Here is a 25,511-nt window from a genome sequence, read left to right as displayed (position 1 = left end):
ACAATAGCCAGTCCCCTCGCTGGTTTTTTACATGATTTTCCCAAACGTATCCATTTTGCCAGAGAAATATGCACCACTATGACAACTCCCTCTGTTGCCTCTCGTTTCATCCTTGGTAGAGGCCCAACTATGATTGGAGGGCATCCTAGCATCTCCCTATGCTCCTCTGTTTACCGGGAGTTCTGGCCAGGTCACCAATGTTTTGGTCTACATAGAGTAAGGTGTGGACTCCCAAGTCCCTAGCCATTTTCTCATCTTTAGCTGAAGTTGGCACTACGACCACTGTTGAGCCTAATCCTGATTCCCCTTGTCCTAAGCTCCTGGTTATTCAACGTCTCGATATAGTCTAATTTGTGGCAGCTATAAAACATTATGGTGTTTAACAGAAGAAACATTTTGTGCCCTCGCCTGTTTATTTTATAATGTGTACTTTGTTTATTAACTATATTGTTGTAGATGTGCATTAATATTGATTAGATTTTGTTGCACAAGTGGTGTGATTCCCTTCACCAGAGTTGTTGGAGCAAGGGAGACCATCTCATGTTGCATGCAATCATCATCCAAGAGGGAAGCCTGTCCCTGTGCATTGCAGAATTCTGGGGACTCGATCCAAAATCATTTTATGCATGCCCAAACCTGAAATACAGATTACAAGAAAACACTGTTGTAATACCCTACACCTAACACGAGATGGCAGGAGAGAGCAAGGCCTACAATTTTTAATAAACACATGTCCCAAACCATACTTTTGTCACACTAGGTGGGATATTTACAAAGAAGTGGCGGAGTGAGGCGTCAGCTCTCATGGCTTAACACCTCACTCCGCCACTTCAGACACGCAAGGCTGCATCATATTTACAAGGATATGGTGCAGCTGTGCGTTTCCCCCTGCGCTGGTGCTACAATTGGCAGTGTAGCACCAACGCAGGCACCCTTGCCCCATAGTGCAAGGGTGTCTGTGTGCAGGGGAAGATTGTTTATGCACAGGAAGGTCCTCCTTCTTGCCCACAAACAATCTTGAAATGCCATTTCGTCTATGTGTGGTGCTTAATGCAGCACACATGGAAGTTACAAAATGTCGTTTTTTTTTTTGTTTTTTTTACAGATTGTTTATGTGCAGGAAGGGACCCCTTCCTACACATAAACAATGCAAGGCGTTTTGCCTTTTCCTTGTGTGCTGCACAAGGCAGCACACATGGAAAATGCAAACACGAGGATTTTGCCTAGTTGAGACCAGGTTTTCCCTGGTATTAATTTTGGTGCTGCCTCCTATTTACGTTGCCCTTGAAAATAGGGGACCGCGTCAAAATCAATGGATGTTGCGGTGGAACGCTGACAGCAACACCCACTGCCCGACCTTTTCACGCTAAGCATGGCGTGAAAGGTGGCCATATTACAAGGCAGCGTTAAGCCGCGTTAGCTGGCTTAATGCTGCCTTGTAAATAAGGCAAAGCCCTTATTGCCATGGAAACGTCACAAAAAGTGACGTTCTGGTGGTGATAGGGGATTGAACATATGCCCCTAGATCTTTCCACTAGAGTTTATGGGTAAGTGGCTGTGCCACAATGGAAATGGGACCAATGGGTTTGAGGGGTCTTGAACCAGCATCCTAGACCAGAAGGGTCATTGAGCTGATGACCCTTCCAGAAAGCATAGTCTGTTTTATGAGTTTTCCACTTATTTTAATTTTATTTATGGCACGGTTGAAGTGAGGTGTATGATTCATGTGCCCTGGGGCAGCACTTATGGGTGCAGGGGAAGTAAAGTCTATGAAAGGTTCAATTACACAACATCTGGCAAAATTCTCCCAAGGCAGATTCTTGGATGTTGAGGGCTGCAGGAGAGTGGTGGGGAGGGAAAGGATGCTGAGGTCTGCAAAAGTTTTGGCATTGTGGAGTTAGTGTGAGAAACATAGGAGAGTGAGGCTGCAGTGAGGAAAATGTTAATGTGAACGTAATGTCATAGAGAGAGTGGGAATGGGTAATAGGCTCACATGTTTTTCCTCGATGGCTGGGGTGCAGTAGGAGATGGCGAGGACCAGCACACAGCTGCAGAAGAAGAGTATGATGGCAAAATAGAGGTAGTGCACGCCACAGATGATTCGTGGGCAGCGGCTGGGGAAGACGCAACTTCCTGTGCCGTAGACGAATTCTGGGATCATACGAGCAAGTCCAATAAGAAGACCACCGATGAGGCCCCAAAACGCTCCCTGCAAAGTTGAAGAAGAGAAGAAACAATCAGTGTATTGTGAGAAAGGGGGTTTCTATGCCCAAAGAGCCAAGACCTAGGTCACTAAAACCAAAGCCCAGATGACCAAAGACTTGGAGGCTTATTTAGTGTTTGGCAGACAGTTTACTCTGACACAAATGTGGGAGAGCACCCAGTCTGCCAAGCTCTCAGTTTGCCTGCTCTGTTTGGATTTGGGTAAACTGTAATGTTTATGCCGACGGAACTTCTGCTGGCTCCACCAGTGAAAGCCAGATGGCTCAACTGACATTGAGCCATGAGATAAAGACCATCACACCATGTATGGATGTTCTGACACTTTTGATTTCCTGTTTGAAACTGCCAGGGAAAGCGTGGTGATCCTGAACTAGAAAATCAATAAATGACCCCCACATACTGTGAGAAAATTCCCAGCATATCCGGGGCATTTATTGTTTGTTTTTCAACAGTAAACTCTCTCTTTGGGAGTTTGTTTTTGAAAAACAAAAAACGTTGCTTTGTGTACGTGCTAAGCCTAGAGCCATGCATCAAAGCTTCAGTACCTTCAAAGCATTTGCTGTGGCGAAGGCTCCACTGAAAGCACAGAGGTCTATGCCAGGCAGGGTGAGCTCTCCAAATATGTCAGGCTGTAGACCACCAGGGGATCAGAGTACATCACACTGTTGCTCTGGTGGAATGGGGTACAGACTCCTAAGCCCAGTAATGCCCAAAGACATAAGTGCTGAAGTCCAAAGTCTTAAGGCCAAATGCCCAGTGACAGTGGCCACTGACTTATGACCCTAGACCAAGGCAAACAACTCTGACCTAGATATTTTAACCAGGGCCAGATTCCCATTCTTTGGTTCATTGCTGTAAGGCCAAGTGCAGCGACTTCACAAGTAGTGACCAAAGGCAAAGCCCCAGTTGTTACAAACCAAAACACCAATTGTCAAAGTCTAAAGGTTCAGTGACTAAAGGCAAACATGCAATTATCAGTGGCAATAGTGATTTGGCAAATGCCATAGACTTAGTGGCCAACGTCCAAGAACAAGCCTGAAAGATCATTACAAATAATAACATCCAATTACAAGAGCCAACAAACCAAATGGCCTTGAACACACATATATTGTGGGCCAAAACTGAACAAATCAACCCAAATACCGAGGCTAAAGACTCACTGGCCAATGCCAAAGACTCACTGGCAACAGCCATAGATTTTTTTTTACCAAGACCAGTTTAAAAGCCCGTGCCCAATACTGATACCACAAATATTAATAAAGGCCAAAATCCAATGCGCAACCTAAATCCAAATTGGTCAAGGCAACAAACCTAATTACCAATTTCATAGACCCAAGGGCAAGTACTACAGGTCCAATGACCAAAGCCAAAACCTTGATAACCAAAATCAAAGACCCAACGACCATGGCCAAAGACCTAAAGAGCAAGGCTAATGTCCTAATAATCAAGCAAGGCAAATTACAGACACCACGACAAATGAAAGCTGCATTGATGAAGGTAGGAGACTCTGATGCCAATGTTCCAATAAACAAGGCCCAGGACCAAAAAAGGAAGGGAAAGGCCAATGACATGGTCAAAATCCCATTGGCCAAGACAAGAACCCATCAAATAAAATCAAACACTGAATTACCATGGTAAGTACCAGGGTCAAAACCCCAATCATCAAGACCAAGAGGCCAAGTGACTTACCCCAATATAAATCAGGTAGAAATTTACTACCCAAACACAAAGCCCTACAATGAAGATTAAAGACTGAAATGCGTTGGCCAAATCCAGGTCCAAAGATCCAGTTATCAAGACAGAGGCCTGAAAGATTAAAGGCCAACGTTCCAATAAGCTATGAGCAATACTAAATAATGATGGTTAAACACCAAAGAAAAAGGACTTGATGACCAAACTTAACAAACCCAATGACCAAACCAACATCTCCTTAATCGGTATTAAAGATCCGATTATCATGACCAAAACCCAGTTTTAAAGGTCAAGGGCCAACTGAGGAGAGGGTAGAGCTTGGAGACGAGTGTTAAAACCAAATGACCAATGCCAACTCCCCCAAATGTTTAATATCACACATATCCAGTGACATAAATCAGGTGACTGATTTCAAACACCAAATGACCAAAAGTCGAGACCCAGGTAACTAGGGCCAAGACTCACCAACCAAAAATGAAAAGGCCTAAAGGCCAATACCCGAAGACCTAATGATCTAGGCCACAGTCCGCTGGAGCCAATGATCAATGACTACAACCTAATAAGCAAGAACTAGACCCAATAATAAAAGCTACAGAACCATTTGTCAATCCAAAACCACCCAGGTAAAATACTTAATGAGTGTCAGGGCTGAATGGCAGCTGTCAAAGTGTGAATGAGCTCAGTCTGATACTGCAAATCCATGTGCAAAGACACAACAAGCATGGCCAAAGATGTAATGCACAAAATCAAATACCCAAGACTCCATTTCCTTCCTTTAAGGGATAATGATCATAGCCATAAACCTGTTGCTCAAACCTAAACATAAAATGATAGGACCAGAGATCCATTGAGCCAATAATGAAGGCTAAAGATTCTGTGATCAAGGGTAAAGGTCAAATGGCCTAGGAACCAGGAAGGGATGACTAAGGTCCACTGACCAAAATCAATGCTACACAGCCAAGTGTAGTGATATAATTACCAAGACTCAACGATCAACGGCAAACATTCAGTGAAAAATCTTGAAACTTAAAGATTAAACACATGCTAAACACCCAAGTAATAAGGCCTAATAAAAAAGGGGGATGGGCAAAGCCAAATACCCAGTGACCAAGGCAAAAGACGCGATATCTAATGTCATAAACTAATGATCTGGCAAATGTCCACTTGACCAAGTGCAAAGCTGCAATAACCTAGAAGACAGACTCACACATGTGAAACAGATACTTGGCAAACAAAAATCCGATGAGAAAGGCAAAGATATAGAGGCCGAGGCCAAAGGCTCATAAACGGATGGGTTTATTTATAAGCCGCTTGCACTGCCAGTACGTCACGTTTTCCCATATTAAAAGTGACGCAACATCGGCGCAAAGAGCTTGTAAATAACCCCCTAAGTGATTTCTATTTTGCCAACAACAGATGACATACAAATCAAAATTTTCCATAATGTGGCCCACCTGTTGCAAACCTTCTGTGGTACTTCATTGAAGGTAGCTTATTATAGCAACTACTACTCATAAACAGACATTCCTTTGTACAGGGCTTCTCCTCTGTAAATCCAGTTAAGCTCACTGACTGTTCCCTCTAGAGGTTCATCTGGAAGCCTTTGCTCAGCTATTTTTGGTCCATTTGGAATGCATGGGTCTCAGACATTGGAAGCCCTGTTGGTAACTCTAGCTTAGCCTCTGGCTCCCTGAATCCCCATGCTTCAACCCCTTTGGATCCCTCTTAAGTTGTCTCTCCTTGGAATATTCCACCCATTCCACTTGGCGCATTACTGTGTTAGAAAGAAAAAGAGGTTGTTACTCACAGGTTCATTAACTCTCTTGACAAACATGGCAAGGAGGAAGACAGCAGCAATTGGTGGCGCAAGAAAGCTGGCAACTGCCTGGATGTAATCGAAAAGTTGCCCGCCCTGCGCAGCTTGGACCACTGGTATCCAGGCAATACTGACTCCCACCAGGAACAAGATCCAGACCCTGGGGAACAAGGAAGAATGAAGATGTGCTTAATTTGATGAAGACCAGTCTTTGAGGTCTCCCTGCTTTCAGATGTTCCTACCTCCAGGCGATCCTACCAAGTAGCCTTTTTGTGTTGTCCTTTTCCCAGACAACCTTATACATAGGTCTCTGTATCAGAATTTATAAGTACGTATTACATTCTTAAGCATTTAAACCACTGATGCTCTATGTAGGATACATGGAGAAACATTCAAAATGATGGTAGTCATATAAATTATTAGTTTATGCATGTAGGTAATTAAGTTGAGACAAGTAACAAAATACCCAGCGATACAGGCAATGCATTACAGGCTTTTTGCACGGGATCAAAGCTTACGATTCTATGGATCTCGGTGAAGTGAGGCGTGAGTAGGGTTGTGGTTCTTCAAGTAGGTGGGTGTGGTCCTTGAGGCAGCGTTTCCGTGGTGCACATGGGTGATTGTCAGGTCAGTCCTCAAGAGGCCTCTGTGACTTTAGGTCAGTTTGTCAGTCATTGAGTCAAATATTGCTGCTTTAATTGTAAATATGGAAGCCAGGGACTGCTGTGAGAAAGTGGCTCTGTATATACTGTTCCTTAATAGGTACAGGGTGTACAGAGTCCACAGACCCCAAGGGTTTAACAGAGGTTAACGTTAGATATAACCTTACTCTCCAAAGTGGTAGCCTGGTCGAGCAGTAAGGCAGTATCAGAGGACAGTGTAAAGCATTTGTTGTACACACTCAGTCAGCAAATGGTTCCACACACTCCATAACTGAACTCTAGGCCAATGGTTTGTATATAAAAAATATATGCTTGTTTTATTTTAGAACCAACACTTGGAATTAAAATATACTTTCTCGACAGGAGATGTTTCATAAAAATACTTTTGTATATGCAATAGACTTTTTAGTAAACAGTTACAAGTAGTTGCAGTAGGCAACCCTATTTCTAAACACAACAATACATTGAGCTCAATGATAAATTCAAGTTATATGCAACAGATTACTTTTTAGATTACTTTTGTAATTCCAGGACTGGATCCTAGATTCAGTCCTGGGTCAGTTCTCAGAATCAGTTGATGAAAGTCGACTTTGGTACTGTAATGATTTTTAACTAATATTTATCTATTTTAAAAGTTGACACTTAAAAAATATTTCAGAGCAACAATCAATGATTCCCTATGGAAGAAAATTCAGGTTATAGGTACGGTAGGTTCTCGTTACTTTTGTAATCCAGTACTGGGTGCCTAGATTCAGTACTGGGACCTTTATCCAAAACAGGTAAGTAATTACGTTTTCAGATATTATACGATTTTTGAAGAATATTTAAAGATTGCAGAAATCAACAGAAGAAATTTCACAGAAAAACAGTCAATGGTTTCCTATGGAAGAAAAATGAGTTAAAGGTAAGTATAGTTGTGGGTACTTTTCAGAGTCAGAGCTGGGCACCAAGATCCAGCACTGGGAGCTCACCTAAGAGCAGGTGAGTAAATTCGTTTTTGTCACTCGGCTGATTTTTGGTGAATATTTGAAGATTTGAAAAGTCCACACTTAGAAGAAATTTCAGGAAAAAGCCAGTCAATGTTACCCTATGAGGAAAATAGAGTTTGCGGTTTAAGGGTAAGTACTCGACTGGCAGAGTTGAGGTTCTGGGCACAGACTCAGGGGTCTCCCCGGGCCAGGTAGATACAGTTGGTTCACCCTCAGCGACTCTAGGGCGGCCGTGTGCAGAGAGAGTTAGGCCCAATATTATCCTATGAGGGATAGGGGGCCTTGTTTGGTGGCACGCGGCTATGGGAGCTGGGCTCCTGGTCACTTACTCAGGGCAAGTGGGGAAGTAGGAAAGTGTAGAGTTTTCACTGCCAGGGCCACTCGGGCGGCTGGGTTCAGAGTGCTTTTGAGCCTTCGGGCGCTCAATGGATTTCAATGGGAAATCTCCGGTTTGGAAAAAGACTGCAGGCTCGGGGACGAGGACTCTTCAGGTGCCACCACCACTTCGAGAGGTAAGTTGGTAGTTGGAGGATAGGTAGGTACCCCGGGATTGGACACAGAGGGCCGTGCGGCGCCGGGTGCAGGGGTGCCTTTTGGTGTCGGAAAATCTTACCCTCTGTTGATCGCGGTTGGGATGGCACACTGTTCTGAGGCTGCAGGCTTCTTCAGGATTGTCGAGGGGGGTCCTTGGGTGCCGGACTCGGGGTCACAGTCGCCGTGGGGTCGTCCTCGTGGGTTTAGTTCACTCCAGCACCGGCCAGGCTTGGCTGGTGCAGAGTGGGCTGGGATCGCGGTTCCGGGCTGCTGCCAGGGGTGAAAGGTAGGTTCTGAGTAGAGCCTCTACTCATGGAAGTCCCAGGGGATCAGAGTTCAAAGGTAGCCAGGTCCTCCGGGGTTTCTGAGGTTGCTGGCCACAAGAGATGCCGGGTTTGGAGCAGGAGCAGGTTCGAGGTCGACAGGCCGGTAGGGCTGGGGCCAAAGCAGTTGGTGTCTCCCTCTCCTTCGCAGCTGCAGGGCAGGTCTCCTTTTCTTCTCGCTCTTCTTGTAATTTCGGAATCTTGAATCTGGGGAAGGAAGGTTCAGGGTGCCCCTAAATACTAGATTTAGGGGCGTTACAGGTAGGTGAAGGCCAGGGACCAATGGGTCCCTGTCCTGGGGTGGGTACACCCCCTATCCTGCCTCTCTCCTGTGGGAGGGGGGCAGTAGCCTAATCCTGATAGGGTAGGGCCTCCCATCTTCAAGATGGCGAGAGCCCGGAGATGTGCTTCACCTCGCCTCCCCCACCTGAGGGGTGGGGTGGGCAGGCTGGCACATCCCCTGTCCTTGTATGGGGTTTCCGGCCAAGCTTCCCGCCAGAGTGGGGGGTTGCAGTGGCCTGGGGAAGCTCACAGAGGCGGCATGCCTTTGAAGCTTCCCTTTGCTCATCCTGGGGGAAGAGATTTATCACCTCGCCCAGGATGTGCATTGTTGCAGGCCCTGGAAAGCAGGGGCTGTCCCACCCAGGGGTCCAGCAACGTGTCTGCTGTGTGGCAGCCTGGGCAGCCTCAGAGCAGACGTGGATTGTAGGTTAGTTGTGAGGGGGCATCTCTAAGATGCCCTCTGGGGTGCTTGGTACATTAAATTCCACACTGGCATCAGTGTGGGTTTAATGTGCTGAGAAGTTTGATACCAAACTTCCCAGTCTTCAGTGTTGCCATTATGGTGCTGTGGAGTTCGTGTTTGACGAGCTCTCAGCACCATGTACTCTTAAATGGCAGCACTGCACTTACAGTGCCCAGGAATGGACCTGAGTACTGTAGGGGCACAGGGCTCCTGTGCCCACACCATTGGCATAAGGCACCCAGCCAGAGGGGTGGCTGATATATGCCTTGGCAGTGTAGGTGATGGGCATGGCCCACAGAGATGTGTGCCATGTCGACTCTTTGTTTTGTCCTGCACCCAGCCTGCAAAGGCAGTGTGTGTGTGTAAGGGTACAGGGCCTCTAAGGGTGGCACAATGAGTGCTGTGACCCTTAGAGGCCTTCCCTGGTCACAAGGCCCTGGGTACCTAGGGTACCATTTACCAGGGGCTGACGTGTGGCCAGGGTTTGCCAATTTGGAGTTTGTGTGTTTTAGGGAAGGAACATAGGCCCTGGGCACCTGATTGGCAGGAGTCCAGGGTACACTCAGTCAAAGTACATTCAGCAATTCAGCAAAAAGTGGGGGCATACCATGCAAGAAAGATGGCACTTTCTCACAACTGCTGCATGTTCAATGGATTGCCCTGTGCCTCCTCTTTAGGCTTTGACATTCATGGGGATAGCTAGGAAAAACAGCCAATGCTTACTCTTGGAGGGTGGTGTGGAGTGTAATGCTTAGTTCATGTTGCACTTGTGTCTCTCACAATAAATATTCTCCAAGCAGTTATTAATATTATGAAAAGATCGCAGTTAATGTTTGTAAATATCCTTACTAACTTCAAGAAGCGTTATAGCATAAATAAGTATTACAGGTTAGTGTTACAGTTTATGTATAATTAGTTCTGTGGATCTGTGAATCTACACAGGCTGAGGGGTGGTAGGGCTATGACATGGGAAATAGTTTCGGGTCCATGAATGTGCGATTCCGCAGTCTAGTGCATGAGTAGTCGCAAATGTTTTCCCAAGGGCCACAAAGTTTGGTCTGTGATGTGACCGAGGGCTGCATTGATGCCAGCAGGGAGGCAGTCAGGGAATGGGGGGGCAAAGGGGAGTGGGGGGGGGGGTTTGGCAAGGTAGGAGTAGGGAAAGCAAAGCATATACATCTATTGTCTGAGTTGCATAATGTGAAACCAGAAGCTTGGGATTAATCCTGGCTTCTCCACTTAACCAAAGTGTGTGCACCAATATAATCTGATGTACTAAGGTAAAATGGTTCTGCATGGTAACGAAATACAGGAAATGCGAGGTTAGGGTCCCTGGCACGTGTGGCATCACGGTGCCTGGGCCTCGGCCCGCATGGGGCCTCCGACCGCCGGTGGGGCGGAACCAGGTACAGGCTCTACTCTCTGATGGTCCACACCACACATGCCGCCTACAGCCCAGGCCTCAGTCAATGCACAGCCCTCAGCGCGGGACTCGCACGGGGGAGAGGGCGGGCTGGAGGCTTGACCATGTGTGTTCTGGACGCACGGGTCTGGGCCTAAGCGAGCAGCGCAGGCCTCCCCCTTCCCCCCCTTGATTGCGGCGGGAGTAAATTCAGGCCGAGTGGGTGGGCTCCACCACCATTGATGGGATTCTTTGTCCAGTGGCAAAGGGAGCGGGTGGTTGCGTGGGGGGGGCAGCGAGCGCCACAGGGCTCCCTCCGGCCGCTGCTATGCTAGTCCGGCCGCGCCAGGCCCAGGGCCCCTTGTGGGCATGTGGTTGGCCGGGGGGGGGGGGGGCGGGCGGAGAGCGCCGCAAGTCTCCATCAACTGCTCCTCTGAACCACGGTGGGGACAGCGCTAGGATCTCGGCCCATGGGGCATGTTCTGTGGGAAGGGGTCTGGGGTTTGTGCCGGCTCCCCAGGGGCTCGGAAATGTTGAAAAATCAATGGGCACTTAACGGGGAATGCTAAACATGTGGGCCCCAGATCAAGATGTGACAAAAATCGCCCGCTATTAGTCTGTTGCCCCCATTTTGGGTGAATTTAGTATGTTGAAGAGACTGTTGGCATTCCAATTAGTAAACGGAAAGGGATGCCTCTTTCAGTCACAGGCCCAACTGGGTATTCCTGGTTCTGAACACATGCATCAGGAGGGTTAGCAAAGCTGTGACTAGTCGGACTATATCTGAACATACCCCAAGGCATTCCGAGAGGGGCACTCCAGTAACAATGGCGTTCATCACTGCTGCATACCTGCTCAGGCATATTTATGAAAAGGCTAGTCACATTTTAAGATGGTGGATTATGTTTCTCATGGGGAGAGAGGGTTACATAATCGTATGGTTCAGGGCATGCATTAGGCTGGCAGCCAGTACCCAAGCAGATGCCCCAGTCTATCCTTAGGGGGTGTCTGGCCACGGGTTGAAGCACCACCTAGCAGGGAGTGTGTATTAATGCCTGTTTTGTGTTCCCAGCTATCGGCACTGATACAAGCCATTTTGCCTGCAGTAACTTTGAAGCAGGCGCGCTGCGTACGGATCACCAGCAGGTACTGGGACACAGGATCACACCAAGCGGCGTTAGCGGCAGCGTAAACAGGGTATCCAGGATTTAAGGAAATGTCCTGGAGAGGATTGTAACGTTTTATCTATTTTCAGGGGCAGCTCAGATCTAATTGGATCAATCGTGACTAGGCAGCACCGCACGAAGAGTGGATTACCGGGAACAAGAAAAGGTATGAGATGGCTCACGTGAGTGGGAAGGAGGCGAGTGAGACTATTGCCTAAACTCCAGGAGGGTTAGGCAAGAGTGTGAGGTGCGGGGACGCACGTAAAGTGCTTGAGGTTTCGCAGCTAACCTTTCATTTTTTCATCTCCGCACACAGAGTATTCACCGAACTGTCAGTAGGGTGTACGCCAGCCTCAGGTCTACTAGTTCAATCCACCAAATATGTAACTACAAGGGAAGGGTGTGGGTGCAGAGCGTCTGGTGGCACAAGGGACACAGAGAGGTTCAGGCAATACAACAATGGTTTAAGTGCAGTGATGTTCTGACAGAAATGTTTCTCCCCAGATTCGTTCAGTGACCTGTGTGTGCCAAATGATCAGCATGGATAGCCAGGGGTCCCCCCCCCCCTATTTTTGCAGAGGTCTCAGGTGGAGGACTCGCAGCCAGACACCTCCCAGGATGCACAATGGGCGGCGTTTATTCTGATGACCAAGACCAAGGGGTTGGTATGGGTGACAGGACTCATGAAGTTGAACGAAACAGAGGACACCGGTATCGTCAGCGAGGCCCATACCCCTGAGCAACAGCCCAGTGCAGAGGCAGGATCCTTCAGGACTAAGCGGGTCCGCAGGCCCACCAATAAGGACTTTCCCCGCAGATCCTCCGGTTCCCAGAGGTAGAGCGCTGTTGTCCCTCCGTGAAGCCGCTCCCCCGCTCGCCACTCCCCCACCCGCAGCACTGGGGATGGTAACCACGACGGACAGTAATTCGGCCCCAGGGAACTACGCCACCAGGGAGGAGTTGGGTCAGCTCATGGACACTATGAGGACTTTCATGGCTGAGTTTAAAGCAGGTTTGACAGGGACTGGCTCCTCGCTGCTGCGTAGTAGCCCAAACACTGGGAAGGGAGGGGGCTAGCGGCTGCTGGTGTGTGAGCAAACCAGGGGAGTGAGCCGCAAGCACAATGTATTGTCCCTGTTGTTGTAGTCCTGGAGGTTTCCAAAGAGGGGGCGAGGTTACCTGGGCCAAGTGCGACAACAATAGCCTCAGGGGGGGAACTATTACACCAGCACTCACCAGCCCTCCCGACATGACCCACAGTCCATTGCCAGCAGCGGGTACTGCGGACACGCCGGCCACCATGGTAGTAACACCTCTCACCACCATCGCCCAGAGTGTCGTTCCCCCGGTCGTACCTGGGGACCCTCCGACAGGACTCTCCAGCCCCCTTCACCCCTCAGCCCATAAGTGCATCTCCCTGCAACTGAGCACACCTCCAGCACCACCCCGGCCCGTCACTGCCGCCCCCTTGCGGTCAGGTCGCTGCTCCGTAGCGTGGCAGGTGCCTCAGGCAGCCAAGGAAGGGATTTGGTGGCACGACTTTATAGACATTTTCACCCTGCTAATGCTAGGCAAGGAGGGACTTGATGCCAGGAAAATAGGAGGGTAAGAGGATGACAAAAAGGTCAAATATCAGGCGTGGCCTGACAAGACCACTGAGAACTGGCTCAAGGCTTTTTCAATCCTGTCCACGGTTACAATAGAAAGATACCCAGAGTTCGGCCCGGGGCTGGTGCAGTACTCCAGGATGATTCACAATGAGGCAATCAAGTGGAGGGCAGTGGGCTGGTTCAACTATGACCGGGAGTTCCGCAAGAAGATGTCCATGTGCCTGGAGATGGGGTGGGACCAGAAGGAGGTCCAATTATGGATGGACGACATGGGCTCCTGCACCCCGCAGAGCGTAGGTTCACAGACCAAATCCCAGGGTGGGCAGTCAACAGGCAGGGGTTCCTTTCAGGTGGGCAAACGTGGCTTTAAGCAGCCCTTTCGTGGAGCACACAGGGGAGGGAGCCAGAGGGGGGGCTTCAGAAGGTCTCCCCCCGGGGACCTGTCGGTTGTTTAATGCTGGATAATGTCCTGGGGCAAAACATGCAAGTTCTTGCACTCCTGCAGTAAATGCGGTGGGACCCACCCCGCAGCAACCTGTTATTCGAAGCAGCAGCCCGCCGGCAAAGGCAGGCAGGACATCTGAGGGTTTCTGGGGCATATCAAAATCTCACACCCCTCCCCCCCTGGCGACATTGCACAGCGCTCCCCTTGTTCTCGGTGCCACATTAGACGGTCAGTCTCGCCACCCCTCCTCCCCCCTCCATGGACAACGCCTCAGCATCCATGCGAGCAGTCAAGGGCCCATCTCCGGTAGCGCTGGCCAACCTCACACCCCTTCTCAGGCAGTACCCCAACCAACAGGATAGTCTGATGCTACTGACTGGTTTTAGCGAAGGATTCAAGATCCCCTATGTGGGCCCCCTGGTAAGCAGGCAGGCTGACAACCTGAAATCTGCTAGGGAACAACCGCCAGTGGTGCAGGCCAAGGTCGTGAAGGAGCGGGCCCCTTTCATCTGCCCTGCTAGACAACTTTTTGGTCTCTCCGCTGGGGGTGGTGCCCAAGAAGGAACCATGTTCAGTCAGGTTAATTCAGTGTAGACAAGAATGGGAGGTACCCCTATGTACTGATTAGGGACGAGGTATATTCAAAACTAACCAAAACAGAAGTCCCAATGTTAGAAAAAGCAAAAGAGATCCATATATCTCTGCCAAAATGCCCAAACTGTGGGTCTAGGGGGATCTAGCTATAATCCCTATCATTTGTCTGGCACTCTTATGACAAACACAGTAGTGATTCAGAGAAGAAGAGACTCTAGGTGGCTACAGAGCACAGTACAGCCTCTATTTGCACACAAAAAATTCTTTGAATAAAGTATAAAATATAAAAATATTGCACAATATTGTTTTATTAAAACAAGGAGTTGTGTATTAGAGGAAAAGACAATAATAATCTACCTCCCAATACAGGTTACAATCTAAACATTAAAAAGAACATATACATCCAAGATTATTAAAAACAAGTCATATACATCCAAGATTATTAAAAACAAGTTGACGCGGCGTTTCCGTGTTTGGTATGTTCACCTTCTTCAGGACTAAAAACTTTCAATCTTAATGCAGCAATTGACTATGACTCGTGATAAGCATAGTATTTGGAGGTAGAAAGAATGATCTCCTCTCTTTATGCAGTGTAAAAGGAACTTCTATAGATGGATAGATCCTTATTAATCACCGTCAGAGCCACCGTATCTCAATGGATGGGGACCGTGAACTTGTCGGTATACAGTTCTATGTAGCAATAAGACCAATAGCGTGGAGTTTTTTATTAGCTCCAATCTCGTTATTAGATGTCCCTGAGTATTTATTCCTCTTTGTATAGGTGGGAACATCAGGTTTGAAATCTCTTTGTTAAAAATCGGCCTCCCTGTTCTGACGGCGACTCCGGAAGTGTTCGAATCCGGACACTTCCGGAGTCGCCGTCAGAACAGGGAGGCCGATTTTTAACAAAGAGATTTCAAACCTGATGTGCCCACCTATACAAAGAGGAATAAATACTCAGGGACATCTAATAACGAGATTGGAGCTAATAAAAAACTCCACGCTATTGGTCTTATTGCTACATAGAACTGTATACCGACAAGTTCACGGTCCCCATCCATTGAGATACGGTGGCTCTGACGGTGATTAATAAGGATCTATCCATCTATAGAAGTTCCTTTTACACTGCATAAAGAGAGGAGATCATTCTTTTTACCTCCAAATACTATGCTTATCACGAGTCATAGTCAATTGCTGCATTAAGATTGAAAGTTTTTAGTCCTGAAGAAGGTGAACATACCAAACACCGAAACGCCGCGTCGACTTGTTTTTAATAATCTTGGATGTATATGACTTGTTTTTAATAATCTTGGATGTATATGTTCTTTTTAATGTTTAGATTGTAACCTGTATTGGGAGGTAGATTATTATTGTCTTTGCCTCTAATACACAACTCCTTGTTTTAATAAAACAATATTGTGCAATATTTTTTATATTTTATACTTTATTCAAAGAATTTTTTGTGTGCAAATAGAGGCTGTACTGTGATCTGTAGCCACCTAGAGTCTCTTCTTCTCTGAATCACTACTGTGTTTGTCATAAGAGTGCCAGACAAATGATAGGGATTATAGCTAGATCCCCCTAGACCCACAGTTTGGGCATTTTGGCAGAGATATATGGATCTCTTTTGCTTTTTCTAACATTGGGACTTCTGTTTTGGTCAGTCAGGTTAATTCACCACCTGTCTTACCCAGAGGGGGAATCTGTTAACCATGGGCTGGAGGAGGGCACCTGCTCTGTGATGTATTGTACCCTGGACGTGGCATTAGACTTGGTCAGGAGGGCGGGCAAGGGGGCCTGACTAGCCAAAGTGGACATCGAATCCGCTTTCCCCTTGATAATGGTCCAGCCGAGCAGCCAACACCTGCTAGGTTTTAAGCAGGTACTAGTACGACAGATGCATGCCCATGGGATGCGTGGTTTCCTGTGCGTATTTTGAGGCCTTCCGTTGCTTCCTGCCGTGGGTTCTCCAGGAGACCCTCAAGGTAGTAGGGGTGACCCATTACCTGGACGATTTTCTTTTCATTGGGGGTGAGGGCACGCAGGAGTGCAAGAACGCCCTCACAGAATTTGAGAAACTGGCCAGCCATCTGGGTGTCCCTCTCACTCCAGGGAAGACAGAGGGTCCGGTGCAAGTACTAACTTTCCTGGGAATAGAACTGGACACCATTACTGGCGAGTCCAGGCTGCCATCAGACAAGGTTCAGGACTTGGCACAGCACATATTCAGTTAGCCTTGGGACAGGACAAGGCTTCACTGGACTTCATTCAAAGCTTGCTGGGGAAGTTGAATTTTGCGGCTAGAGTAATACCAGCTGGAAGGGTGTTTGCGAGGAGGTTAGAAAGGGCCACTGCCAAGGTAAAGAAAAAGCACCACATGGTAAAATTGAGCAAGGGGATGAGGAAAGACCTGGGCATGTGGGCTGAATCCCTGGCCAACTTCAACGGCTCTGTCATCTGGAGGGCCCCCTGGGCGGGCAGTCCTGAGCTATCACTCTTCACAGATGTGGCAGGCAGAGAGGGCTTTGGCGCGATATTGGGCAACAACTGGTGTGCGGAAAGATGGCCCAATTCTTGGCATAAGAGAAAGATCACGGCCAACGTAACTGTGTTGGAGTTATTTCATGGTAGCCTTTCATCTGTGGCCAACGGTGCTGGCAGCAAAAAGGGTCTTTTTCTGGTCCGACAACATGGCAGTGGTGCAGGCTAACAACTCCCAGTCAGCTAGCTGTCCCTGGTCTTGTGCCTGTTCAGGGAATTGGTGCGGGCTTGCCTGTATAACAATGTAGACTGTAGGGCACGACACATTCAAGGGGTGCAGAATACAGCAGCTGATGCTCTCTCTCGTTTTCAGTGGCGCTGGTTCCGGGAGGCATGGCCGAGAGCAAGAGAAGAGATGACCCAGTTTCCACCGCACCTCTGGTTCCTTCTCAAGTGGAACAGCATTTGAGGGGACTAGGCGATCTGTCTTTAGCACCCAGGGCCAGTAAGCGCTACAAGGCTTGCGTTGCCATGCTTTGCGCAGTGGTGGGAGCCTGGGAGGAAGGGAGGACATCCATGGAGCACAGGGTGCAAACCTTCATAGTTTGGGCCAAGGATAAAGGGAAAAGCCACTCCTGGGTATCCAGCCACCTGTCGGCAATTAGTCATTATGCTAAATTAAGAAGCCAGGACGATCCTACCAAATCCTTCCTGATCAGGGCTGCGCTAAAGGGCTGGGCGAGGAGCGAGCTGCGGGTACCTGACAATAGGTCACCATTGAATTGAAAACGCTGCAGGGCATGCTTGACTGTGTGCACAAGGCAACCCATTCAATTTTTGAAGTGGCCCTCTTTTCAGCCACCTTCAGCCTGGCTTTCTTCAGGGCCCTGAGAATCAGTGAGCTAGTGGCGATGTCCAAATCACACACGTCTGGGGTGGCATTGAAGGGACAGGATGCAGTACTCTCTGGGGCCTCCCTCAAAATATTAGTAAGAAGATCAAAAACGGACCAGGCTGGGGAGGGGAGAGTGATCTGGTTGCACTGACTAGGTGATGCTAGGTATTGCCCAGTGGGCCTGTTCGCTGCCTACCTGGCCCTGCGCCCGGCTGTAGAAGGTTATCTACTGGTGCACGCAGACGGCACGCCCCTCACGAAGTTTCAGGTTGAGTAAATAAAGAAGGCATGCTTAACGTTGTCAGGCAAGCGCTGCTGCAGCCATTCATTCAGGATAGGGGCAGCAACTACAGCCTTTAGGGCGGGTAAGTCAGCAGAGCTCATTATGCAGGTGGGACAGAGGGAATCCCAATGTTTTAAGAGGTGCATCCGTCCGTAAGCTGGCCAAAGGATTGGGCCTGAGGACACAATAAGTTTTGTATTTACAGGCAAATGTGGAATGTACCTGGGACAACAGGGTGAAGCACCAGATGCCTGGTGGTGTGCAGTGTATGGTGTAATATTTTTGCAATTTTGAGTTTGTATTGGTTGGTTTGCAGTGATTCAATAAATGCGTTTAGCGACCTTACATTTCTTTATTTGCCAGGATCAAAGGTCTGGGTGATTGGCCATTCGGGCGTCTTGAGAGTGGCACAGTGGGCGGAAAGACGGAAACGGAGGCATGGATTTTCCACCACCGAGATAATTTGGCTGGGATACCCAGGCATGTGCTGGAACTGCTTGCTGAAGAAGCTGCAGCAGAGACTAGTGGGGGATGTCTCTCCTCCCAACATCCTGGTCATACACCTGGAAGGAAATGATCTGACTCTCTTGGGGAGGAGGGAACTGCTGCGAGAAATGAAGTCCGCCATGTGTATGTTAAGCAACCAATTGGGGACATGTGAGCTATGGTGGTCACAGATAACCCCTCGTCTAGTGTGGCGAGGAGCACGGTCAGTGGATGCCGTGGAAACCTCGCGCAGGAGAGTTAACAGTGCTATGCGTAAATTCACTGAACAGAGGGGGTTTGGCTTTAACAGGCATGGTTTGCTGCATGTCAAGTACACAGGGGGGCAGATTTATGAGGGACTTGCGCCCCTTTTACGCCGCCGTTGTGTCACTTTTGTGACGCAGCGGCAGCGTAAACCCTGCGCCACGTTGCGCCCCATTTACATCGTGACGCATCTATGGAGATGCGTCACGGTGTAAAGCCCTGCACCACGTGAAACCTGCATCAGGTTTCACGTGGGCGTTTCGACACAGGGGGGGGGCGTTCCGTCGCAGGAACGCCCCTGAAAAGTGACTCAGTGAAATCTATCAGATTTCACTGAGTCACTTTCCCAACGCTGATGCGTCAAAACCCTGCGCCTGCTTGAAGCAGGCGTAAGGCTTGACGCACCATGTTAGGGATAGGTTAGGTTGGAACAGTGCTGGAGTTGCGTCGCGCTTGCGACGCAACTTCAGCACTGCGCCAACCGTACGCCGGCAGATGCGTCACGTATCTGCTTGGCCTTGCGCCACGATGCACCGCATTGTAAATGCGGCGCATCTGCGGTGGCGCAAGGGCAAACTTGCGTGACGCATCTTCCCTGGCGCATCCTTGCTGATTTGCAGGGATGCGCCAGCGAACATAAATCTGCCCCAGGGTGTTTTGAAGAAGATGGGGTACACCTGTCTAGAGTGGGCATGGACTTGTTCTTGCTGGATCTGGTCGAGGCCCTGGAATCAGCGGGATGTAAGTAAGAATGCCGGCCTTGGTGGGGGGCCCTGGTTGTGACAGTGGCCACACCTAGAGCTGTGGCGGAGTTACAGGGCGATCCAGAGGTTGAAAGGTACACAGGGTACCTTCTTCAGGAGCACAAGGGTGCAAATGCCAAATATCCCCAGGAAGTCCTCGCGGTGGACCCTGGAACGCTCCGCCCCCTCTGGGGGCATGAGTAGAGGGGTGGACAGGCGGTCCACCAGTGGGAGGGGTAACCCCTCCCCCAAAATTGGTAAGCACCGATTGGCTAGGGCCACGGTGCAATTTGGTTCATCAGGTGGACAGGCGGCGGAGGGGCTGCCTGCCCTTGGATCGCCCATAAGCTAACCCACCATGTTGGCATATTTTGGTATGTAAATAAACCTGCAGCAATTTTCTCCACGAAAAAAGGTGTCTTGTCTGTTATTTATCAGGAGATTGTTGTATGTGTGATGGGGAGTGTGTTGCCGATATTGGCACTATTGGCTGCAGCGCCCAGCGGCGCTGATCTCAGGCTCTGATTTAAAACAAGGCAAATTACCTCCAGAATTGTCGTTTATCTACTCCGCCCCCCAAGGAAGAGCGCCAACAATTCTGTCCGTGGTTGTAGCCTTCCTGTGCAATGTTGTGCAAAGCATCTTCAAGAAAGAGGTGATCCCTGGTCCTGATGTGGCTCACTTATTGAGGTTTCAGGATGGCACCAGGGTAGGTAGTAGCCAGCATGGCAGAGCCCGTGGAGAGCGGTGGTGATATTCCCAGTGAAGGGCGTGAGAGGGGAGGATCATAAGAAAGTAGCTTTGTAACTTTGTGTGCATGTATGGCTCATTTACGTGAGAGGTGGAAAGCAAGGGCCTACTGTCGAACCAGCCGGGCAATCCTGATTTATCAAGGGCAGCCAGCCATATCACTGCAAACCCCTTCCGACCGCTCTCTCTTGCATTGTCCAGCCCAAAGAGGAGGGCAGTTGTCTTAGCTCCAATCCTCGGCCATGGTGTTCATTCTGACCTACATGACGCCTAAGAGCGGAATCAAAATTCAAGGCCTGTCAACAAATTACATAAGGAGGAGGCAGAGTAAAAGTTATGTTGCCACTGAGTTCTAAAGCAAGTTCATTAAGGCTTTAGCCTAGGATAACCAAAATTTTAAAGCCAAAAAATGGGACATTTCACAAAAATAGAAGAAGGACTACAATTTTGCTTCAACCGAGCACGCACAGTGACATTACTCCTAAGCAGAAAATTACAGAAGAGGCAGTAAGAACATAGATAAAATGCAATTTTTTGAACCAGTAGCATGCCTGTTAATTAAATTGCTTTAATCCCCTTTAGATAGATGTGGCCCCTCTAGTGCTCCATCTTGTCCAGTTCTAACGAGTGCTTTTGAGGCAGCGGCACGCAGCACTGCGCAAGAGGGAAACACTCACTCTCATTGTGAGGAACCTGGCATCCATCAGGCCCAAGTACGGAGGACTACTCCTGGCCCCAGGAGACCCACCACTGAGAATGTGAGTCCCCATCCTGCTCCTAATAATGAAGGCCCACGTACAAGCAGACTTGCCCATTCTGAGCAGATGTTAGGAGAGGCCTAATCCTGCAGAGAGTGAGAATTCGGGTCCAGTTTTATTGGCTACTCCAACAATAGATCTACCCCCAGCCTCACGCCCCAATGTTATAGTCCTAACTGGTGTACCTGAAATTAAACCAGGCCAGAGAGAAACCCAGTTGGAATTGAGGACCAAGTGCCTTTTTTGGCTCACCAGGAATGGGCAGTTTCCCTATGATAGGGCAGGTGAGATATTACTAGTGCGAAGAGTGGGTTGGGTTGGTAAAAACCCCAAATCAATTAAAGGAGACTATATAGTTATTAATTTTAGTAATCTCCAGACAGTCCAAATCTTGGCAGACCAGTTCTCCTGTTCTTATGTACTGCTCACAGGGATTCAACCACACACCCTGGACTTCTTCTATTCTTGTAATTATCCACCACCCTGGACTCCTTGCACTAGAGTTCCAACACACTGGTTTCAATCCCATCCAACAATAGGCCAAACCTCTAGAATCCTGTACAATGTTGCAGTAGCAAATAGATTTGGGGCCCTTGAAGAAGTGGATTGACTTATGTTACCACCTGATCTTACTCCTAGTCGTTGGTCTCAGGGGACCAATAGAGTTTAAACCGAAAAACATTGGGACCCAGTCACAGAGTAATCTTGGCTTGTTTGAAGATGCACCAGGGGAGTCTCAACAAGAACCTTATCAGGGACCTCAAGATTATGTTGGTGATAGTTTAAATGTGTCGAACAATCCAGCCCTTCTCACCCCTGATATCATACCCCCAAGTATGGTTAGGAATAGCTCCGAAGAGGGTGTATTAGACTCCGGGTCTGAGCCAGAGATTACACAAACCCCCAACCCCTCTGGCCATAAAGTACATGATGCCATTTTGAATTTAGGCCACAAACTGAGGGTCTTGTCTTGGAACATCACTGGTATTAAAAGTAAACTCCAAAATCCTGACTGGAGGCAATTTGTACAAGATCATGACGTGTGTATGTTCCAGGAGACTTGGGCAAGAGAGGACATTGTCATGAGGGGCTAAGTAACTTTTAATGCGCTAGCCACTATGGGGGGTAGAGGCAGACCATCGGGGGGCTTAGGCACGTGGGTTGCTACACATCTGGACTGTACTGTTGAACAGTTGAATACCGCATCTGATGACATCCAGTGTACCCTCCTAACTTTTTCTACCAGGACTAAAATTATCTTTATTAACATCTATTCATGCACATTCATAACTTTTGCACAGGAATCCCTGAACATAGATATGCTAACCACATTTATCGAACTAATTCCCCCGGATTCTAGGATGGTTATAGGGGGAGATTTCAATTGTCAATTTGAGCCTCTAGCCATTCCTACTGACTCTTCCCTTACTGATGAGGATTCCTTTTGGTTAATCCCTGAACCGCAAATTCCTCTGGTAAAGGCCTGGACTACCTTGGTTCTCCAGATCAGTGCAGTAACACTAACTCATGCACTGAGGGCATTTAATGGTCATACTAAGTCAGACCAACCAGGGAAGCTTACTTTCAATAGACCAGGGCAATCATCCTTATTGGATTATATCCTAGTGGAAGCAAGCATATGGCACTGGGTTGTCGACTTTGCTGTCTTGTCGAGACACGACAGTGACCACAATGCTCTGGTACACGACCTCAAGCTCCCGGATCTCTACAGTCCCTCAACTACTAGCCCCTCATCTGGCAGCAATCTAACACTAGCCAATAATAGAAGGAGAATTAGATGGGAAACCCTGAAGCAGTCACCAGGCAAGGCTGCTGCCCTTTACTCTTTAATTATTTCACCTTTAGTGGTGATGGAGGAGGCTGCCCAGACACTCAATTCTCCTAATACCATCGCTCAACTCATGGCTTTACATGTGGATCTGACCACTAGCCTGACCAACATCTTCAATCCCCTGATGCATTCCAAGGGTAAGAGGAGCCCTAAAACTACATGGTTTAATAATTCTTGCCGAATAGCAAAGGGCGCCCTTATCGACGCTATAAAAACTAAAGATAGATCCCTGATAAAAACAAATAGGGCTCTATATAGTGATAGTATAAAGCTAGCCAAAAACAACTGGGAGCTTGAAAGATGGGATGCAATCAAACAGGCACTCACTAGCAGGGATATGAAGGCATTTTGGATCCTAGTTTGTACAGATAGCTCCACAGAGAACTCGCCTATTAAGCCGAACATCGCTGCAGACGCCTGGAAATCTAATTTCTAATCGCTGTATTCCACACAGGAAACCTTAGAGCTTAATATGGGAACTTTATCAACCTCAGAAGGGAATAACTCTGAAGATGTGGAAGGGTTCACTCTGACTGAAGTGTTGAGTGCTATTGGGAAGCTTCCCCTTGGAAAGGCCCCTGGTTTAGATAAGATCCCTTGGGACTTATTTCGGGAACAACCCAATATCTGGGGCCCCTATCTTTGGGTAATATTTAACAACATTTTAAATGGCATGAAAATCCTGGATACCTAGCTAGGGGCTGAAATGTTTCCAGTATATAAGAAGGGCTCACCCCTACTGCCCACTAATTATAGGCCGATCAGCCTGATTGACGTCACTCAGAAGTTGTTTGCCAGGATTGTCCTGGAGCGTCTCCAGTCCTGGGTTGACGAGCATGAAATCCTGAGTGCGTACCAGGCTGGTTTTCGTAAAAATATTTCCACTATTGACCAAATCTTCAGGCTGCGTCTTCAGACGGTGTCAATAGAGGGTGGGAGCCTCTATTTCATTTTCGTTGATCTTAAATCAGCCTTTGATTTGGTACCTCGAGATAAACTGTGGGTGGTTCTTGAGCAAATGGGCATTCCGCCCTACTTGCTGTCTTTGATTAAGCGCCTGCATACTGGAAATTTTGCCCAGGTGATACACGAGAAATATGGGGAACTAGCCCCCCGTTTCCCAGTAAATAGAGGTGTAAGGCAGGGGTGTGTTCTGGCCCCTACACTGTTCTGTCTTTTTATTAATGCTCTGGTGGACCAATTAAATGAGGTAGCTAACAATGATGCCCCAAAGCTGGTCCGTGACAAGGTGCCAGCAATGATGTTTGCGGACGACACCTTGTTACTATCCAAGTCTCCCATGGGCATCCAAAGGATCCTTGACAGCTTCTCTTTATTTTGTAAATACAGGGGGTTGGAGATGAACACATCAAAAACCAAGTATATGGTTTTTAACCCAAGCAAAACATCTCGCCCAAATCCCTCTCTAAATGGCACCCAGCTAGAGAGGGTAGCTGTCTTTGATTACCTTGGTGTTATGCTGACAGAAACATTTGAATGGGGCCTGCAGCAAGAAAAGGCACGCTTAAGGCTAGTACAGATGACTGGGGGTATAGTAAAATCATTCAGAAACTCATCATATAGACTGCCGGGCCCGCTGGCCGAGATTTACAAAGTCCAAATCAGGAATGCTATAATGTATGGGGCAGAGCTTTGGGGTCATCTCTATGCAGGTGCATTGGCCAAATCTGAGAATAAGCTTATGAGGCAGCTCTTGGGTCTACCACTAAGTACCCCTCTCATCCCCCTACATATGGATCTTGTGATTAGACCCATAGAGGAGGAGATTCTACTGCGACCCTTGACTTTCTGGCGTAGACTAGGGGCGACCCTCGAACTAACAGTCTACCAGTCTGAATTTAAGGCAATTCTGGGACTCCCAGGGGTGGGAAAACTATCCTGGTTTGCACACATAAGAGATATGTGCTTCAGATTAGGCCAGCCACACCTATGGACCCACCCTGAGGAAGTGTCCCCAACAATATCGCGGATAGAAATAGTTAAAGCCTACAGACTGCTCAGACTGGCTGAAACTCAGGGGAGCACAAAACTAGGCCGCCTAACTTCTGACTTCCTTAATTTTAAAGACCAGTATCTATTTGAGTCTGTCCTTGATGTTGCTCAACCATCCATGGCAAGGGAGCTATATATACAGTTCAGATTGGGCTCCCTGCTGGTTCATGCATTTACAAACAAATGGTCAAAAGCTTCTCCCATTGGATGTCCTGCTTGTGTCAGCCAAGAAGAGTCAGTCATTCATGTTTTCTTTTTCTGTCCTGGCTATAATGCAGCCAGGAGGTACTGGCTCTTACCACTTTGCAGGAACTTGGGGTATAGGCAGTGTCTGGAGGCCTTTAGAGTTTTGAGAACTGACACCCATCCTCCGATTGGTTTTGCTGTGTCCCGTTTCCTCAAGTCTATGTGGCTTAGGCACCGCAAGTTTTTAAACTCCCCCCGCATATGTTAAACGCCCTTTTTGTATTTTCTACTGTTTTAACACTAGGAATTCATAAAATCGCTGTTTTTACTTCTTTTTAACTGTTATGAAACCTGATCAATTCATCTGCATTCTGGTTATATGTTTTAATGTTTATTGATGTTTTTTGCGCTCAAATCCAGTGATGTATGTATTATACTTTCTGCTTTTATGGTCTATAATGACCGAAATAAAGCTTGAAAATGGAATGGCTTTCTTATAATAGATTGCTTGCTTATAACAGCTGCTAACTATCCCTGCTTTGGACAACATAAAACGGCACCATCCACCGTTTTCTCTCGACTGGCACATAAGCTTCATT

At 48.0% G+C, this 25,511-nt stretch overlaps 1 protein-coding gene across 1 annotated transcript in view; it reads right to left on the bottom strand.

Moving 5' to 3' along the window:
- SLC5A2 (solute carrier family 5 member 2) overlaps positions 1-25,511 on the bottom strand; it is a 123,209-nt gene that overhangs the window by 10,172 nt on the left and 87,526 nt on the right. Inside the window, exons 11-12 of the mRNA XM_085615062.1 lie at positions 5,723-5,891; positions 1,994-2,209 (exon numbers count right to left, since the gene is read on the bottom strand). Of these exons, the coding sequence (XP_085471188.1) occupies positions 1,994-2,209; positions 5,723-5,891 (385 nt within the window). The remainder of the gene's footprint in view (positions 1-1,993; positions 2,210-5,722; positions 5,892-25,511) is intronic.

The sequence above is a fragment of the Triturus cristatus genome, chromosome 7, assembly GCF_964204655.1.
Source record: "Triturus cristatus chromosome 7, aTriCri1.1, whole genome shotgun sequence".
In the NCBI taxonomy this organism is placed as follows: Eukaryota; Metazoa; Chordata; class Amphibia; order Caudata; family Salamandridae; genus Triturus; species Triturus cristatus.
The sequence above is the reverse complement of the archived record's forward strand: the minus strand, read 5'-3'. Positions and strand labels throughout refer to the sequence as shown.